The sequence below is a fragment of the Thunnus maccoyii genome, chromosome 4 (assembly GCF_910596095.1).
Source record: "Thunnus maccoyii chromosome 4, fThuMac1.1, whole genome shotgun sequence".
Lineage (NCBI taxonomy): Eukaryota > Metazoa > Chordata > Actinopteri > Scombriformes > Scombridae > Thunnus > Thunnus maccoyii.
Window position 1 is genome coordinate 12,398,710 of NC_056536.1, and position 19,603 is coordinate 12,418,312.

The window sequence follows — 19,603 nt, forward strand, 5'->3', positions numbered from 1 at the left end:
CTGTAATGTTATTATTAATGATGATGATGATAGTAATGTTATTACTAAACAAGCCAGCTAACAAATTAAGTAAGTAATGAATTCAGTCATTAAATTTGAAATAATGTTGTAGCTTGTAAAAACACTGATATAAATTGGTATGATACAACAATTTAGAGTAAAAAACTGTCAGCAGCACATTAAGACTGTCTGTAAGAGCTGATGACTACAAATAATTTTTCATAAATTAACTAATTAACTAATAATCCTGATCAGTGTATCATATAGAGGCATATAAACACAGTATTTTAATATGAAATCCTTTATAAACAATAAAGTCTGACAGTGGTGGTGAAATTCATTAGTTACCACATGTTTCCATCCTTAAACATCACTCTGACATATTAATACATGAGTTTGTATCTATGTAAATAGTCCATTCAATAAAATGGTAAATGATACTCACATAGTAAAGACCACAATAAACAAATCACATTTCAAATTTAAAAAAGACATAACTGGAGTAGCCGTTTGTAACATATCATCACAAGAGCAGGTGAACGGCGGAATTAATTCAAAAGAAAAAGAGAAAAAACCTTTTAAAATAATCACAGAGTCTTTAAGTTTGTTTGTTTTTTTTTAATCCTCTAGAAATTGCAGAAAAGTTGGTCAAAGTCTGTCAGAATCAATTCTTTTGTAATAGTGGGTCATTGAACACTTGTGTTATTGTTTAGAAATGGTGTGCGCTATGATTTTCTAACTTTGCTATATTTCTTTATATCAGTGTTCCTTATTTATTGTTTCAACAATCAGTTGTTACTGTTTTTCAGCTCTGACTGAATAACTACTGCAGATGTGCAGTTAATGAATGGACCTCATGTTTGAACAGAAATGATCATAAGAGCTATTGGTAAATATTTTTTTCTTTTAAAATTTGAAAGCTTACACAATGCAAATATGTTCACTCAAATGTTTGTGTTTGTACAAACATGGACATTTACATGTCAATTTGCCTCCATAATACTGTGGTTGACAAAATGCACAATATTCCTGTCAGAACAATGGGTTGGGGTCCTGGACGCAGGTGGGTGTCAGGCAAATAGTTTGTCAGTGCAACAGGTGTACTTAACAAAACGAGCCTCAAATACCAACCAGAATGCAAATTCAGCCCCACATGTACAAGCCTGTTTCATGACAAACATTTTAACTATGCAGCAAAAACACAAGTATAACTAATAACATTAATTAATGAAGACCAGTCCAGGTAAACCAGGAGTGATCCAGCACTGCTCGTGACTATTACTGCGTTACTGCATCTGTTCCTTTCATGCTAAGACAAGTGAAAATGTCTAATGTGAAAAAGCCTGTTAGTGGGAAAACTGATTTTATTTTACTTTTCTTTTCTCTGGTTACGATCAATCAAAATGTGAAATTGGGAAATGATATTGTCGCACAAATAATGAGCTGGATACAGCAGGTTATAGATCATCCAATGCTGCTCAGGTGAATGACCATTTGCTTGAGTGTTTTCTGTATGTAAATTACTTAGTTTTATCATGTCCAACAAAGCAAAACATCATAGTCAAATGCCCTAGACAGCTATGAGTGAAGAGTAAAAACAATTTTCTGATCAGAGGACATTTTGTATATCAAAACTTTTTTTCCTATGAATTGACTTCAGGTGTGAGACGAGATAATTGACTTTCATTATAGCGAAAGCCAGTGTTTGAAATTGCTATTTCTATATAGGCCCTGAGTTAAACATAAGCTATTAATGAAAAAACAAAAACAAAAATTCTTAGGAGGAAAAACTTCACATTTGCATGTAAAATCTGATCAGAAATGCCAGTAAGGTCAACTAATATATCTCACAAGAGAGCACTTTTGACAAACATGCCCTGATGAAGGTCTAAAGACAGAAAGCTTATCTTTGTGATTAATATTTGCATTGAACCTAAGTATGTAGAACCTTCCTTTCACAAAATGTGATATTTTGTTCTTCTTGCTTCTTAGCATCGTGTACTGAGTGCTGTGAACTTCTCAAAATTAAAACTAAAAACTAAACTAAATTAAAGAGACATCAGAACAGATGATCCTGTTAAGGTGTTTACAGATATTTGAAACCTCAAGTGACAACAACACAAACAAGGACCAAGAGTATTATGTACAAAGTCCTTTAAAACTGACGTGAATCAGAGTTTCTGTTAAAACTTTATTTTTTGAATGAAACTTTTTGAGAGATCAGTTAACTTGTCTTAACCCAGTGCCGACACTGCAGCAGCAGCTTTATGGCTGATAGATCTGCACTGAGCCATAAAGTGTCTGTGTTTCTTCTGGTTAACAGATGCATGTCACTTGTACAAGATTAATGGAAAAACACCGGTCTCCTTTTTCATGGCTTATTACATTTATGCAGTTCAGTTTAATGGGAATGAAACTCTACAGTCACAAAAACAAATCCGACATGCAAATAACCTTCAGTGAACCAACACCTCCCGGAAAGATGCAAAAGTGATCCTCCCAACAACATGGGGAACAATCCACACTTTGAAAAACAGCCCCTGATCCGTTTTGCAAGCCACACTGAGCACCCACAGCAGCCGTGTGCAGGTCGAGGTAAATGGATCTGAGCGGTGCTTTGTTTCTTTCCTTAGGCTGGCTGATGCTGCAGTTAGCTGATGGGGAACTGGATTACGTCTCTCAGGGACGGGGAATGCAGCTGCAAGGCGACTTTCTCATCGCTGGACTCTTCCCTCTGCACTACACAGATGGACCAAGTGATGGTTTGCCTGCTCTTGGTCCATGCAAGAAGTAAGTTTACTGGACAGCAAACTCCACTGATCAATTGAGCAGTACTGTATGTCAAAGGATTCAAGGATTCATCGGTTTTATTTCTCACACTCACACAAGCAAATACTGTTTTTGGATACTTTACAAGTCTGTCTTAAAACAATAATCAGGAGCCTAAATTAACATTGAAACAGGTTTTTCTTGCTATAATCATTCCTCCTGTTCATACTGACCTTTAGAAGATCTCCTCCAAATGTGCTTATAATGTAAGTGATGAGGGACAAAATCCACAGCCCTCATTTTGAGAAAAAATATATTTAAAAGTTTAAAAGTAGGGTAATATGAGGCTAAATTAAGTGGATATCTTCCATAGTTACAGTCTTTTTAGTAAAAAAATTTCCCTCTTTGTGTCTCGCTGGACAGTGTTTTCCTGTTCAGCTGCAGTGGAAGTAAAGTAACAAAAAGAGGGAATTTTGCACTAAAAAGACAATAACTTTGAAAGATATTGACTTGATTTGACTAATTTGGGCGGCTGAAGCTTCATATTAGCTTTAAATGAACTTTTAAATACTTTTTTCATGGAAGGACTGTGGATTTTGTCCCCCATCACTTACACTGAAAGTTCATTATAAAGGCATCTCTTGATGGCCAGTATGAACAGGAGGAATGATTACAGCAAGAAAAATGTGTCGATGTTCATTTGAGCACCTCACTTGTTTTAGGACAGACTTGAAAAATTGTGAACCTGTCCTTTAAATGTTACCTTGTCTAGAGGTAGAAACAACAAACATGGGTTTCACCTGATGCAAGCCATGAGATTTGCTGTGGAGGAAATCAATAACAGCACCGGACCTCAGACTCTGTTACCAGGAATCAAGCTGGGCTACCAGCTGTATGACATCTGCTCGATACCGGCCAGTATCCTGGCCACCCTGGACCTGCTGCAGCAGCACCACAGGACCTCTACACCTGGGACAGAAGGAGACACAGACCCAAACTATAACAACAGTCAAAGGGCCGTGGCTGTGATTGGGCCGGACAGCAGCAGCAAATCTATAACCCCCGCTGCTTTACTGGGGGCTTATCTCATACCACAAGTAAGTTTTACTCATGGCTCTTGAAATATTACCCATTCCACCTGTCATACACAACTGGATCATTCCCTACATCCTCTTTGCTCCATTGTAGATCTCTTATGAAGCATCAAATGAAAAGCTGAGCAACAAGTACCTCTATCCAGCCTTTTTCCGCACAATTCCTAGTGACAAGAACCAGGTGGCAGCTATGATCCAGCTCCTGGTTCGTTTCAACTGGACCTGGATTGCACTGTTAGGCAGTGACAATGACTACGGCCTGGATGGCATGAAGAGCTTGTCCGAGCAAGCACCACACCACGGCATCTGCATCGCCTACAAAGGAATCATCCCCTCGCACAGCAAAGACACAATCCCGACCATGAGGAGCTTGGTGGAAGGCATACTGAAGACCAAAGTCAACACCATCGTGCTCTTCTCCAGCAAGTCAAAACTCAGTAAATTCTTCCCGTATGTTATTGAGCGTAACGTTACAGAGAAGGTGTGGATTGGGACGGAGGACTGGTCAGTGGCTACTCTTATATCAGACATACCTGGGATCCATGTCATCGGCACTGTGCTCGGCATGTCCGTCAAAAATGCATCCCTATCTGGTTTTCAGGAGTTTGAGAGAAAGGTTGTTGAGGCTTCAATGAAACACAGTAACACACAGGACGTTTCTGACGGCAACGACTGTCTACAGAGCACAGACCTGTACACCCTCGCCAAGAAGAAGTTCTCATTGGAGAACTATGACATCACGTCTTCCGTCAATGTGTATAAAGCAGTGTATGCTGTGGCGCATGCTCTGCACCAAGCACTGAGATGTGATTCTGGACAGTGCCAAAGGAGTAATATGTACCCATGGCAGGTGAGCAGACGTGAACTGTGTTTTTACCAAAGAGGAAAATCTCTCAGAACCACTTTCTTGTTGTTCGGCACTGATTTTTCCTCATTTCTCTCTTTCTCAGCTTCTGCCGTGGCTCAAGCAAGTGAGATTCTCTCTGGACAACACCTCTGTGTACTTTGATATGAATGGTGACCCACCCACAGGATATGACATTGTGACCTGGGTTTGGACGGGGAAGGACTGGTCTCTCAGAGTGGTTGGCTCTTTTAGCCCAGATCCCATTACATTGAGAATTGATGAAGATCAAATTGAGTGGCACAACAGTGGAGCTTCAAGATCAGTAAGACCAGTATGGAGTATTTTGGTGTACAGTGTTGTGCTTGTAAACTGTTGTACACTGTACTAATGAGTGCATTTTAATATTTTTGTAAGATGTTCTCTGTTCAAATTCTCATTTGGTGCAGATATGGTCAAACCATAAGTGAGAAATCTGCAAAGGGGCTATGAAATGATAACACAATTGTGAATATATAGGAAAAAACTGTGCAGATGTCAGAAAGATCCAAACAAATTTCTGGAGTAAATTGCTTGTTCAGCTGCCTTCTCAATGTATTTTGGAGGGAAAATAATCCAAAAGCACCAAATTATAATAAACAATTGCAATTGAAAATGCATATTCCAGTGGACTGAGTTTTTATTACAAACCTACTGCATGTAGTCATGAATTGTTAATCTGTAACTGCTCTAATTTTAAATGCAGTCTCCTCCCTGTTGCCTGCGTCTATAGGTACCGCTGTCCATCTGCACTCCTCCCTGCAAGAAAGGCCACAAGAAGCTGCTGACTGGGCACCATACGTGCTGCTTTGAATGCGAGGAATGTCCCTCCGCCACATTCCTCAATATAAGTGGTAAAATAAAGACACACCAAAAAAAAAAACAATCAAAAGAAAAGAAAAACTGGACAGGTGTGAAGAAGATGAAGATGAGATGAAATTAGAAACAAAACAGATAACAAAATAGATATTTGGGGGCTGACCAGGCAAAGTTTCAGCAATTTATAGAACAAAATTATTTGTGAAAAGGGAAAAAAATATGTGAATACGTGCAGGACAGAAATCATCAAAGATGATCGACAGATATATCACTCCACCAGTCAGGACAGAGATCACACTGATGGACAAACACGGGAGACGGTTATTCTACTGATATTACTAAAACACCTTCAAGTAATTTAGTCATTTTTTTTACAATTTATTTATTTAAGATTGTTTTTCTATTGAGTTCCACTTACAATTTAGGAAGAAAGTGATCAAAATATCATCCCTCCAACAGAGCAGTATTTTCAGTTGTTGTGTGTGAGTTTGACCTGCAGGTGGTGCAGAGGACTCACACTAGGAGCCAAACAGACTCAAGAGCTTAAATAAAATGTGTCACTGTGCCTAACAACATGTATTTTAAAACTTCTAACAAATGCTGCTGTGTTTTCTCTTCTATAAGACATTTTATCTTGTGATGCCTTACCAGTGTTCATTTTGAACAAATTTTAACCCAGTTTTTACATCCCAGTGTATTTCTGTGTTGTTTCTCTTCCTCAGAGTCCACTACATGCCAGCAGTGTCTGCCAGAGCAGTGGTCTCCTCCAGGCAGCGAGCAATGTCTGAACAGGACCGTCCTGCTGCTCGCCTGGGACGACCCCCTCTCCATCGCCCTGCTCGTTTTTCTGGCCGCCTGTGTTCTCATGACCTCCAGCACTGCACTAATCCTCCTGCTCAACCTGAACACGCCCGTGGCCAAGTCTGCTGGAGGCCGCACCTGCCTCCTGATGCTGGCAGCCCTGACTGCCGCTGCCATGAGCTCTTTGTGCCATTTTGGCCAGCCGTCTCCTCTGGCCTGCCTCCTCAAGCAACCTCTATTCAATTTCAGCTTCACTGTGTGTCTGGCCTGCATCACTGTGCACTCCCTCCAGGTGGTCTGCATTTTTAAATTTGCATCCAAGCTGCCGCCGGCCTATGACAAATGGGCCAAAAAACACGGCCCACAGTTTACCATTTTCCTGGTGTCTGTCATCATCTTGTTTATTTCTGTGGTCCGTGTGGCCCTCAACCCTCCACAGCCATCCCAGGATCTTGACTTCTACACGGACAGCATTGTCCTGGAGTGCAGTAACACCCTATCCCCTGGTGCAGGTCTCGAGGCCACTTATGTAGCACTGCTCAGCATCCTCTGCTTCTATTTCAGCTACATGGGCAAAGACCTTCCAGCCAACTATAACGAGGCCAAGTGTGTCACCTTCAGCCTCATGGTGTACATGATCTCCTGGATAAGCTTCTTCACTGTCTACTACATCAGCAGAGGCCCGTTCACCATAGCCACACACGTTTTTGCCATACTCTTCAGCGTTCTGGCCATGCTTTGGGGCTACTTCCTGCCCAAGATTTATATTATTGTCCTGAGGCCGCAAATGAACACCACTGCCCATTTCCAGAACTGCATTCAGATGTATACCATGAGTAAAAAATGAAGTTGTAATTATTTAATTTGATAAAAAGTAGCAACAAACAGTGAAGGCCTACCAGGAAAAATAATGGGAACAGAGTTTCCCTTTTATTTTTCTCTGACAACAGAGTTTAAAATGTGTATTGTGTGTACAAATTAAGTTCTATTACACTAGACCTCTGCTAGAAAGGTCAGAGGTCATGCTCACCTACAGATCAGCAACTCTGGTGCTTGGAGAGACACTTGCTCACGGACAGATAATCATTTTAACTTACAGCTTAGGAATTAATGCAGACTGAAAAGATCTCCATGTACGTGACGTAATTGTTAATATACTGCCTGCTAGTGAGTGATGGTGGTCAGAAGGCAGAAAGAGAAGTTATTATTATGAAATGATTTTGTTTTTCAGTTGCTGGCAACTTAACCAACTATTTTAGTCTTATCAGATTATCATAAATATGCAACAAGAGGTAGTTTAACTAATATTATTTAGACATAATACTGTTTCAAGAGTTCCACAAGCAAAATTAAAGACTGTTGATGAAAAGTCAATTAAAGGTTTGATTTGCTTGTTTGTATAACTCAAGTTTGTTTGTGTGTGTTTTGTTATTGCATATGTTTAACTTGCCTGACTTGAAGATCAGCTATCTATCCCATGTTGTCCTTTTAAGCTTTTAGCTTTATAATTAATTAATAGTTGAATTATATGCCATTGTATCTATCTATCTATCTATCTATCTATCTATCTATCTATCTATCTATCTATCTATCTATCTATCTATCTCAGATCCTTTGATATAACACTACGCTATAACAGACCAGCCGATTTAAATAAAGGAGTCAATGGAAGATTATCAACATAAATTTCAGTTATATATAGTTATATCCCATGGAAGAAGAAGAAGAAGAAGAAAACCAAGCGGGCAGTCGACTAATGGACACAAAATAAATGTATGTGTGAGTTTGCTTTTGAAGAGAATCAACAGGTATTGTGCTTTTATCCTTTATAGCGCCCCCTGCCAGCTGCATGAGGGACTGTCACACTGATAATTACCATTAATTAAATAATACTAAATACTATAGTCTATCTCCTTTAATTTCTTCTCCATTTTGATGTACTAAAGCCAACTGTAATGTGGGTTGGGTTGCTGCCAGGGGTGGGGGTTAATTGTTGTGTAATTGTTTGTATATGTTGTTTGTTATCCTTGTTAAACAATAAAAAAAAGTTGACAACAAAACAAGTGGTATGATCATATTTTCAGGGATTCATCAACAAGTGGGAGCTGGTTACCAAAAAAAAGTTTCAGAATTGCAAAACATTGGGGTAAAATCTTGTTGCATATTAAATAAATGCACAATTGACCTGTCTTGTGTCTGTGTGAAACCACACACACACACACACAAACACACAGTCACACACAGTCACACACACACACACAGTCACAGTGCTGCTGTTAGCTGTTGTTTGAGAAAAGAGATGAAAAGGCCTTTTGTGGCTGGGAGGTCAGCCCTATTGACCAGTAGATGTGTGAGTAGAGTCCGAGCCTGGCTTTCCCACAGTCTGTCTGTCCACTCACAGCTTAATACCCTCCATCAACAATCGAAGTGTGCCATGGGTGAACAAGCAGGAGTTTTATTGTCAGCACCTAAAGAACACACAGTAAAGTGCAAAAAGTTTTATTCCACAAGCTGTTTGGTCCATTTCATTTTTGGAAAATGAATATTCATCATCACACGGTATTTAAAATGGATGTATCCTCTGAAAATCAAAAGCCTGGTCTCAAGATTTACAAAATACTACAATGGGACACCCAAGATGTCCCACAATCCAGAAATATGGTACCAGCAGGAGTCAACATATTCTAGTGGTCTCATTTGAAAGCACAGTCGAGCAATATTGCAATACTGCATTTTTATTAAAGTCCTCACATCATTATTAGTTTGTGTAAAATGTTCTAAAAGGTGTCATCTCATTAGGACAATTTGTTTGTAACAGTTAAATATTACAATTAATTTGTAACAGTGACACTAGAAGATGTTCAAAGAACTTGAAGGGAGAAAAACTGCAAAGCAAAAATCTGAAATGTCCAAACAATTGCAATGTAAAGTTGAAGAAATGTCTTTGTTCCCAAAATGTGGATTAATCCCAGAAGTTTTTATGAATTTACACATCTAATTAAATCTCAAAAACATGCTCATTTTTAATAAATTTTCTCTGGATGCCACCTTTGCATTAACTCCTGTCTTTAATTATTCCCTGGGTCGTCATCAGGAGCTGCAGTCCGTGTTCCCCTGTGTAACTGGAGGGTGAGATAAGCGCAGCCCCCTGATAAGAGACTGACAGCGTATCATTCTCAGTCTGATATATATCTCAGGACTGGTTTTATCTCTACTGGCCAGCCTGTGTCAGCTCCACCTCTGAGTTATTGATGTGTTTCTCATTGTTATGAATCCCAGCCCTGCCAAGTCACAAGACCTTGTTATGCTAATATCTCACTATAAAATGAGCAGAGACTCTTCCAGAGAGATCAGAGCAAACACCGTCATCCAGACGAAGCCGCTCACTTCACCTGCACAGACATGGCTCCCTGCTCCACCAAAGACTCTTCTGGTCACCACATCAGGATCTCTGTGAGAGACAACATCAAAGTGAGTACCAGAAGGGATTTTAACAGTCAGATAGCATTTGTATTATTGATTTGAATCATGAACTTACTTTCTTATATCCTCTTCCCCAGTTAAGAAAACCTGTTGTGGAGAAAATGCGCAGAGATCGCATCAACAGCTGCATCGAGCAGCTCAAGATCATTCTGGAGAAAGAGTTTCACAAGCAAGAGCCCAACTCCAAGCTGGAGAAAGCCGACATCCTGGAGATGACTGTGAGCTTCCTAAGGCAGCAGCTGCAGCCGGGCCTCTGCCAGAGCGACTACAGCCAAGGCTACTCTCACTGCTGGAGGGACTCTCTGCACTTCCTGTCTGCCAGCTCCAACACGGAGGCCTCTGTCACTCCTCTGCAGGGCCTCCAGCAGCACGAGCAGCAGCTCCTCCAGGCCCAGAGAGCCAGCAGCTCCTCCCCAGTCTGCTCCACCCTCAGGCCCACCACGCTGCAGGACAGCAGCAGCAGCAGCAGCAGAGGTCCCGTATGGAGGCCTTGGTAGAGACTCTGACACACAGACACTGTGAGACCTGAGGGGAGCTGCACTCTCCCTCACTATATGTAGGAAATATGCATTTCCAGCCTGCTCATTCATGGTGTTACTGAGTGTTTTGTTTCATCATATTGATGAGAAGATGTGTAATAGGTATTCTGTTGCCTCACTGTAATAACAAGTTCACAATGGAGATCGTTCACCACTCATGCAAAACTTCTCCTTCCAGGGAACATATATCACAGTGATGTTATTATCAGTGTTTTGTTACTCTATGTAACCGAAAATGTTTTCATCGTGTGAAGTTAAAATTGCTGAGAAGTTTGAAGTTTGTCAATTATGTTTGAAACTAGCATGGCTAACTGAACATGTCTATTGTGACTTATTTTCCTTTAATAAAGGGAAGAGACAGCCGCTAACAGCAAGAAGTCATTTGTGTGTGCTGTTCATTATAATGTATTATTTAAAAAAAGCTGCAAATTGGAAATAAGATTTTATGGTGAACAATATGTTAAGTGTTTACTGTAACTTAACTTTTTATTTCAATTAAATACATTTTTACTTCTATTTAAATTTTGTGTGAATCTATTAATTTTGAATACAGTGTATTCAATAAACATGACTTCAGTGTGTGTGTGTTTTCACGTGATTTGGTGGTTTGATTTAGTCTTAAACAAGGTTGGATTTGATGCTTTTTCCAACAATTAAGGACCATCTGAGTGTTGTTTGTGAAATGGAGATAAAATTCATATTGTCATGTGCAGATCCATAAATTCCAATGGATACCTTTTTTCTATGAATTTAGTGAAAAAAAAAGATACTCAACACTTGCTTGTGTCTTAATGTTGTTGTTTTTGAGCTCTGAAGTAATATAATTTAAATACACATTGGCCTGTATCCTAATACATCAGGTTTAAATCAAAGCAGATGATTGTTTTTATTTGCAAGTGTGAACATTACTTTTACCTCTAGTATTATGCACTGTATGTACAAACACTTCCTGATGTGCTGTCACTTCCTGAACCACATGTCACGTGACCTTCTTCAAAATAAAGACAAGCTTTAAACAGACGTTTGTGATGAAAACTGGCACTAAAGACACACATTTCCTTTATTTAAAAGGAAAATCTTCACTTTAAGGAGAAGTTTTTTGAGTTTTCTGTCTCATAAATCATGAAAATATGGACTCAACCATTTTTTAACGATTGTATCTTTTTATTGTTAATTGTCATACAAAGAAATGAGTTTTAAGAGCCTAAATGTGATAGCAAACCAGCAATATCAACATCCTTTTACAAAATGTTAACATGTAAATTCACTTGCATGCACACACACACACACACACACACACACACACACACACACACACACACACACACACATACACACATCATCATCATCATCATCATCATCATCATCATCATCATCCTGATCCATAACATTAAATGTTTGGCATAGATAATTCAAAACAGAAGAGAAATATTCTCAACAGCAGCTGTCAGTATAACACAGTATGGCAGATATATACTGTTACATCGAGCAGTTCAAAGATAAACTCCACTGGAGTAAACAATCCTTTCACAAGATTTGACAAAACCATCATCACTTAAAACCAGCTTTAGACACAAAGAAAAAGCATCAAAACATCAGATCAGTGAATTAAAGTCAAAGCAGGACAATCTTCAAAATAAGTGAGAGCCTTCGCTTTTACTACTTGTCCATCAATGTGATGAGACAATAAGGAAACCCGCCATGAATGAGCAGGCTGGAAATGCATATTTCCTACATATAGTGAGGGAGAGTGCAGCTCCCCTCAGGTCTCACAGTGTCTGTGTGTCAGAGTCTCTACCAAGGCCTCCATACGGGACCTCTGCTGCTGCTGCTGCCGTCCTGCAGCGTGGTGGGCCTGAGGGTGGAGCAGTCTGGGGAGGAGCTGCTGGCTCTCTGGGCCTGGAGGAGCTGCTGCTCCTGCTGCTGGAGGCCCTGCAGAGGAGTGACAGAGGCCTCCGTGTTGGAGCCGGCAGACAGGAAGTGCAGAGAGTCCCTCCAGCAGTGAGAGTAGCCTTGGCTGTAGTCGCTCTGGCAGAGGCCCGGTTGCAGCTGCTGCCTTAGGAAGCTTACAGTCATCTCCAGGATGTCGGCTTTCTCCAGCTTGGAGTTGGGCTCTTGCTTGTGAAACTCTTTCTCCAGAATGATCTTGAGCTGCTCGATGCAGCTGTTGATGCGATCTCTGCGCATTTTCTCCACAATAGGTTTTCTTAACTGAGGAAGAGGAGATAAGAAAGTAAGTTTTTGATTCAAAGTCAACAATAATTAGACATTTATACTGTAAAACTGGTGGGAAAAAAACATTAAAATCTACTTCAATACTCACTTTGATGTTGTCTCTCTCAGAAATCCTGATGTGGTGAATAGAGGAGTAGTTGGTGGAGCAGGGAGCCATGTCTTTGCAGGTGAAGTGAGCAGCTTCTTCTGGACAGCAGTGTTAGCTCTGATGTCTCTGGAGGAGCTGCTCCTCATTTTATAGTGTGAGATTAGCATAACAAAGCCATGTGGCTGAGGCTGGGCTGGGGTTCCCACACTCTGACCAGTGGGACTCCCAGCACAACAATAGATGACATGTCAATAACTCAGAGGGCATGTATCTGTGCTTGGCATGTTTCCCAAGATAAGCAACAGGTAATTAACACTTTATCAAGCAGTCATCTGAGATTTTATCACAGACTGAAGGTCAAAATTTAATTTTTGGATGTAAAATAAGGGGAAGTGATAAACACAAAAGAGCATCTTCAAAGGAGGAGGAGGAGGGGTGTAACTGCAATTAAAGACCAAATGCTTCACTGCAATAAAACAATATAAACTGAATACTCGTCTCTTCAAAGAAAGACACCTTTCCTCCAAAAAGCATTTTGGTGCACAAACTGGAACATTTGGACACATAAAAATCAACTTTAAAGAGTTTAAAAGTCAACTGGCTGCAGGTGAAACATTTTTCCCACCTGTTGCTTTTCTTACTATGTTCTGAATCACGGTTTTTCTTTCCCTTCAGGGTTTTCCGCCGCAATAATGTGTGAAAAAACCCAGTGTGGTAATCTGAAGAGAGACGCTGCTGATCAAAGGCTGCTGCTGACTCGCGTCTCAGGTGTGAAAGTGGCGCACGTCCTCTGCGCGGCGCGAGCCACGAGACCGCGTGCGGTGCGGAGACGCAGTTAACGAGCAGCAAATGACCTCGTGTGCACAGCATGAGTTTTTGATTTAGTTTGTTGTTCCACTTATTCAGATCAAACACAGACGAGAACAAATATGACATATCACATGTAACTGTTTTCATCTGTTTAATAATCATGATGTGAACAACTGATGTTAATGATGAAGCTTTACATGATGAGAACTATAGTGTCTGTGCCTGAAAACAAGTCAGGATTATATATGATATTCATATAATTTATCCCAAACTGTCCTAATCAGAGGTTTATAACAGTCACCTATAACACTCATCAGTGCACCATTTAGTGATTTAGTGTGCAAAATTATAATTTCATCTTTTTATTTAGTTATTATTACATGAAACAACTTATAGCATGCAAGCAAGCAAGCAACTCTCACTTCATATTGCAGATATTTGAGGCCAAACTTCATTTTGTTTTTATGTTTCGTGGGAATTTTTTTTTCTTCCAGAAACTGAACTGCATATTTCAGTTATGTTGTTTTTAGTCACATAATAGTCGCAGAGTTCTGCTGAAAGCTGTAAGCATGCAGCCTTTAATCATAAACTCTTGTCTTTCTTCCCTGATGTCTGCAGGCTCTGTTGTAAATGAACTGTCTCAAATTAGTGTCAAGTTAATGGTATTATGAGCACGCTGGCAGTGTGCCTCCGAGGGCCTCCATCACTGGCTGGCCCCAGATGTGAAGCCGGCCTTGTGGGTGCAGTGTGAGTAGTCCCGTCTCCCCAGTTTCCCACCAGTCCCCAACATCAGGGTAAATGAGCTACAAAAGCCATGCTGCTCCTCAATGCTCCACTGGGAATGTTAATTGATCTTTTGTTGCAGGACAAACAGAAACTCTGTGTCCTCGTCCATCTGGGAAAAATCAAGTCAACTGGCTTCACTGCCTGGCACAGAGCAGTCCGTCTGCCTTTGGTCTGTGTTGGCTCTTTTAATTTCAGGTTTCAGCAGTTCATAATGGTGAAAGAAGTACTCAAAGTTTTAAATGAGTCAAAGAAGTAATTCAACAACGGAAACATACTCCTCCTTTTAAAAATGATACTTTAATTCAGAGAGTATCAACACACTGGCAACATTTCCAGCAGTCTTAATCAGGTAATCAAGTATAAAGTCTTCCAAAATATAATAATAATAATAAATAATACAATTTTGATTAGATAAACATAGTTAATTCCCTCCTTTGCCCATCTGAGCAGGTTGGTGACCTGTTGATATTTTTGGTGCTTTAAAGTTCCATCAAGGTAAGATGGAAGTTTGGATTATAAACAACAATCTTAGTTTTCTTGCTCTTCATTTGCACATTGGGGTCATCTATAGGCAAACATCTCTCTTCTCTCTTGTCAATTGCCGATCTGTCCGCTCATTTCTGGCTTTATTATCTGTCCTCTCCACTGATTTCATTGTCGACATGTTTGTGTGAATTTGTGCCTCGTCTGAAAGTTAGTGTGCACTACACGGCTGCTGGGGGTCTTTGTCTACAAGTGTGTGTGAAGACGAGTTCCCCTCCCACCAGAAGAGAGCTCTGAATTCCTGCCATAAAGTCTCGGCCATTGCAGAGGGGCTTCCCGTCAGCCATCTCTCTGTGAGTGTGGTATCTCCCGTTTCCCACACTCTGTGCCTATTCACTGGCCCCTAGACGGGGACAATAGAAGTGTGTCTTGTTACACATCACATTAGCTACGGTGTTTGATCTCTTGTTGAAGGGGGAGGGGAGGCAGCTTCAGCCAGACCATCTGGCCTGGCCAACTAGACCCTGAGAAAGTCCCAGGCATGCCACATTCTCCACAACTTCTGCACACACAAATAGTTGTGAAAGACTTTTGTGGCACTTGAGACATAATTCAAGCACTAGACAGCATGCCACGGCCACCACAACAGAGGTGGGACGTGGTGATGTGCAGGGGTGTCGCCATACCAGTTTTTTCCTTCTTTTTTTTTAAACACCTGTGCACCAGCAAGACCAGATGAAACTTGAATGATCCCTGTGGGAAATATTGGATCACTGGAGGAAAAAATATGATACAGCAAAAGACAGATGCACAGCCAGCTGCAGTCATATCAAAAATGTACCTGAATAGCATCACTTGTGTTTTTGCACATGCAGGTGTTTTCAACTGATTTGTTGAAGTAAAATCAGGCCATTAAGATGTATTACACATTTACATCCATTACTTACAGTACAAATTATAATTTTAAATGTAAGCACTTTAAATGTGTGGCACCACTGTTCAACTCATAATGGAAATGTATCCCGTGTAGATATTATTATGTTGGCTGCACTTTGGCACCAGAATAAATAATATTTTGTTTTTCTTTTCACAATTGTATTAGAGAATTGTAAACAATTTTGAATCTTGTAGATTGAGTCTGCAATAATAATTGAAAGGTGAACATACACTAAATGTTTTACATATAGCCTCTGTTAAGGCTCCACTGTTTTTCAAAAATATTAGCACACTGAAGCAGTTGAATGTGAACAAGGTGAACATGCAGAGTTAAAGTAATCTATGATTACATGACAAACAAGGCCATTTTTAGCATCTCCTACACAGACTGCGGCAGGATTCAAACCTTTGTGCTCTCCCTCAAAACACAACTGCCCTCGCTCTCTTGAGCAAAGCACATTCACCTCAGAGCTGATAAACAGGTGTGGCTGAATAAAAGTGTGTAATCCTAAAGAGAGCTGCTACATTTACTTCTTCAACATCTTAACCAAAACACTAGCTGCTCCCTCCCAGAATTCATTCATTCAATCACTACTAACACACAAACTACTGTTTTTATGTAAGATTTTCTATATACTTTGTCCTCAACACTCAGCATTCTGCAGATTTCTGAGAAAAAGTAAAAACACCACAATTGTTTATGTTTGCAAAACTTCATCTGAAGTTTTTCATTTATTTTTTCAATGTTCAAAGACAAACTTCTCATGGAAGCAATTCAACAGACTCTTTTAGTAAAGATTGATGTTTTCAATACAAAATCCCTTTATAAAAGGTATTAATTTGAAGATGAAAAAACATCTATTTGAACAATTATCAACAATAATAATATTCCTTCACACATAGGCCAAATAATGGTCACAAATAGTCATAATAGAGTATAATCATAAGAAGATTTACAGTAAAAGTGGATCCATAGGATCCATTTATGGGATGTTGTTGATTCATCAACACCAAGCTGATGAATTGTATCAGTCAGTGATACTCAGTATCAAAGATAGACAGAAGTTTAAACACATAAATCAAACAGTGTCTCAGACACTTAAAAGTTTCAACCCAATGTGGGTCTTACAACAAGATTCAGAAACGTTTGCAAAACAAACAACATTTTAGGATCTTTTTTCCCAGAGGAACAATAAACACAATCACAGAGTGAACACTTTAAAATATAAAGTATACCATGTGTATACATGGTGTACATATTCAGTAAAACCTGAACATTTCAGTCCTTCCAAAGGAATACCAGCACATTGTGCCTGTTTCATCACAATAAACTAGTAAAACAATATTGAATCTCCTGCCAAAGCAAAAGGAAACAGACTTCAGTGAGTCTTTAACTTGCTGTCCATGACGTTCACAGACGTGGTTCTCTTTCTCTGTGTGTGGAGGTGACGCTGCTTCCGTCCTACCAGGGTCTCCACAGAGCACAGCCGGCCTGGCTCACACCTTTGCTGGAGCTGACCTGATGGAGCGGTGAGCCCGGAGGGGAGAGGGTGCAGGGACTGTGGCTGGTCCTGCTGGACGCCTGCAGGCCCTGGAAGTGGCTGAGCAGCCGCCTGTGGGCCTGAGTCTGGACCTCACAGTGGGACAGGAAGCTGACGGCCTCCTGCACGCAGCAGGAGTAGCCGTCGCCGGCCGACATCAGGCCAGAGGTCATGCTTGCCTGCTGCTGCTGCTTCTGCTGCTGCCAGCCCCTCAGATAGGACACAGCCATCTCCAAGATGTCAGCCTTCTCTTGCTTGGAGTCGGGCTGCTGCCTGAGGAACTCAGGACTCAGCAGGGATTTCAGCTGCTCGATGCTGGTGTTGATGCGATCTCTGCGCAGTTTCTCCACCATTGGCTTTCTCAGCTGAAAATGAGAGGGAAAAAACATTTAGTCCACTTGAATATTGGATTTTTTTCAAATTATATGAACACAATTCAAAAAGGGAGTTAAGTGAATTCATAGAAATAGTTCTTACCTTATGAGCTGGAGTCAGGTGTTCCTTAGAGAAGTTTGCTTGTCCAAAAACAGTGGGTGCCATAGCTGTGAGTCAGAGTTGTTCTGCTCGGTTCGAAGAGCCAGTTGAATCTGAGCTGCCTTCTCCTCTGCCTCTGCCCTGTATTTATACACCCAAATCTCCATATGAATGTGTGGGTCTTGGGCTTGTTGGAGTTTCTCACAGTCCCCCGGCCAATGAGAGCGCTGGGAAGGGCTTTGAGGAACGCAGGGCTGCCACATGCTCAATGAAGTGTTTATAGCCGTGGGGACAATGAGTGTGTCTCCGGGGAGCAGGTGGAGGAATAGACTGCGAGAGAAAGAGCCCGGGGTGGGGTGGCGGGGGAGGGAGGAGGGGGTGTAGCTGGGAGAGTGACCCAGTGCTTGTGTTGATATGGGAAAGTGGTGACCCCAGAGGGAAGCATGCCGCTCTCTCATGTCATCTCCACCGCGACGTAATTGAGCACAAAGTGCCTCTGCCACCAGGCACACGTGGGTGTTACAGAGGGCCAGCCATTAGAAAAGACCAACATGCAGCCGCTTCCACCGGTTTGACACGGCAGACTTCCTTCATGGAGCTGTGCAACAGTTGAGACGTCTCAGAGATGGATAGCAAAAGAGCTTCTCTTTAAGTTTTTGGATTAAATCTACTTGATAAAGCAAAGAGAATGCACACACACAAACCAAATCAGCCTGTTAATAAAACATCCTTTCTTAATCAGAATCTTATAAGCAGTAACCAAAGAGGGGTCCTACGTGAGATCTGCCAAAGTTAGAGCAACATTGATTCTTTCACATGAGAGATTTATGTATTAGTTTTCTCTGAGCTCTTCTTGTTTAGAGTAGGCAGCAACTTTTCAGAAAAAAATATCTCAGAGAAGGATAATTCTGGTTCATAATTATATTATTAATTTATAACTCATTTTGTTTTCCCTAACTTAACAGCTAATATTTCAGATACTAATATTCAATCTTATAGAGAAACATGTAGGATTTGAAAACAAGTTTCAGTGCTTTAAAATGATCACTGTACCATTTACAAAAGCACAAATTCACCAGAGTTACTTGGATATTTTCAGATAGTTTTAAACCACATCAGCTCACTGAATCGACATAAACTCTCCATTCAACACTTGGCAACTCCAGATAAGTGTCATTAAAAAATCAGTGCTCATTAACACTGGACATTTTGCTGTGGAAACGGCTCAGTAGCCACGCTTTTGAAGTTCAGTCTGTCATCTTTAATTTGATGGTAGATGAACATGATTTGAATTGTTAGAGAAGAAAAGTGCTTCAAGTGTAAACATCTCAACAGTCTCCACACTCCCAGCACATGCTCACACATCAGCCACAGACAGACACACTCTCATTCACTTTCTCTCTCTCCCCCACACACACACACACAGCTGGCTGACCTGCCTGCCGCTGGCCACGTCTCAGTCACACGCTCCCTTCCTGCCTGTGTGGAACGTGGGAGCCACTGTGGTCCCAGGCTTCCCACACTTCAGTGTTAATGACACTGAGGCCAGCCGCACAAAGGAAGTGTGCCCCATCAAACAAAGATTGAGTGACCAACCCCCTCCCAACACACACACACACACACACACACACACACACACAAACACACACACACACACACACACACACACACGGGAACACAGGGCTGTCAACAGGGCTTCCAGGCACACCATCTGGACGGATCGTACGCTATTGTCGGCCAATCAAGCATGGGAGACGCTCACCGTGAGAATTGGAGAGGCTGAAATAGAGACAGAAAGATAAATAAGAATAGAGAGTGTGTGTGTGTGTGTGTGTGTGTGTGTTTGTGTGTGTAGGGTGGGA

General features: G+C 40.9%; 4 protein-coding genes across 4 annotated transcripts; 2 read left to right on the forward strand and 2 right to left on the reverse strand.

The window, feature by feature from the left end:
• Nucleotides 1-2,506: 2,506 nt before the first annotated feature.
• LOC121896131 (taste receptor type 1 member 1) lies at nt 2,507-7,304 on the forward strand. The gene is made up of 6 exons (XM_042409819.1): nt 2,507-2,790; nt 3,542-3,866; nt 3,958-4,713; nt 4,814-5,032; nt 5,480-5,600; nt 6,288-7,304. The coding sequence occupies exons 1-6, from the start codon at nt 2,600-2,602 to the stop codon at nt 7,211-7,213; spliced, it is 2,538 nt and encodes an 845-aa protein (XP_042265753.1). The 5' UTR covers nt 2,507-2,599; the 3' UTR covers nt 7,214-7,304.
• A 2,464-nt stretch (nt 7,305-9,768) lies between these two features.
• LOC121896294 (transcription factor HES-5-like) lies at nt 9,769-10,346 on the forward strand. The gene is made up of 2 exons (XM_042410089.1): nt 9,769-9,837; nt 9,927-10,346. The coding sequence occupies exons 1-2, from the start codon at nt 9,769-9,771 to the stop codon at nt 10,344-10,346; spliced, it is 489 nt and encodes a 162-aa protein (XP_042266023.1).
• Nucleotides 10,347-11,695: 1,349 nt separating this feature from the next.
• Nucleotides 11,696-13,482, reverse strand: her12 (hairy-related 12). Its single transcript, XM_042409902.1, has 2 exons — nt 12,712-13,482; nt 11,696-12,599 (listed from the first exon to the last, which is right to left on the reverse strand). The coding sequence occupies exons 1-2, from the start codon at nt 12,778-12,780 to the stop codon at nt 12,183-12,185; spliced, it is 486 nt and encodes a 161-aa protein (XP_042265836.1). The 5' UTR covers nt 12,781-13,482; the 3' UTR covers nt 11,696-12,182.
• Nucleotides 13,483-16,560: 3,078 nt separating this feature from the next.
• LOC121896177 (transcription factor HES-5-like) lies at nt 16,561-17,960 on the reverse strand. The gene is made up of 2 exons (XM_042409903.1): nt 17,745-17,960; nt 16,561-17,632 (listed from the first exon to the last, which is right to left on the reverse strand). Exons 1-2 carry the CDS (start codon nt 17,805-17,807, stop codon nt 17,189-17,191), a joined length of 507 nt encoding a protein of 168 aa, XP_042265837.1. The 5' UTR covers nt 17,808-17,960; the 3' UTR covers nt 16,561-17,188.
• Between the last annotated feature and the right edge of the window lie 1,643 nt (nt 17,961-19,603).

Excerpts from the sequence above, each read along its gene's own strand:
- LOC121896131 (XM_042409819.1), top strand. The coding sequence starts at position 2,600 with ATGGATCTGAGCGGTGCTTTGTTTCTTTCCTTAGGCTGGCTGATGCTG. Across the intron at positions 4,714-4,813 it reads GTAATATGTACCCATGGCAG|CTTCTGCCGTGGCTCAAGCA; the intron begins GTGAGCAGACGT and ends TCTCTTTCTCAG. Across the intron at positions 5,601-6,287 it reads CACATTCCTCAATATAAGTG|AGTCCACTACATGCCAGCAG; the intron begins GTAAAATAAAGA and ends TCTCTTCCTCAG.
- LOC121896294 (XM_042410089.1), top strand. The coding sequence starts at position 9,769 with ATGGCTCCCTGCTCCACCAAAGACTCTTCTGGTCACCACATCAGGATC. Across the intron at positions 9,838-9,926 it reads CTGTGAGAGACAACATCAAA|TTAAGAAAACCTGTTGTGGA; the intron begins GTGAGTACCAGA and ends CCTCTTCCCCAG.
- her12 (XM_042409902.1), bottom strand. The coding sequence starts at position 12,780 with ATGGCTCCCTGCTCCACCAACTACTCCTCTATTCACCACATCAGGATT. Across the intron at positions 12,600-12,711 it reads CTGAGAGAGACAACATCAAA|TTAAGAAAACCTATTGTGGA; the intron begins GTGAGTATTGAA and ends CCTCTTCCTCAG.
- LOC121896177 (XM_042409903.1), bottom strand. The coding sequence starts at position 17,807 with ATGGCACCCACTGTTTTTGGACAAGCAAACTTCTCTAAGGAACACCTG. Across the intron at positions 17,633-17,744 it reads ACCTGACTCCAGCTCATAAG|CTGAGAAAGCCAATGGTGGA; the intron begins GTAAGAACTATT and ends TCTCATTTTCAG.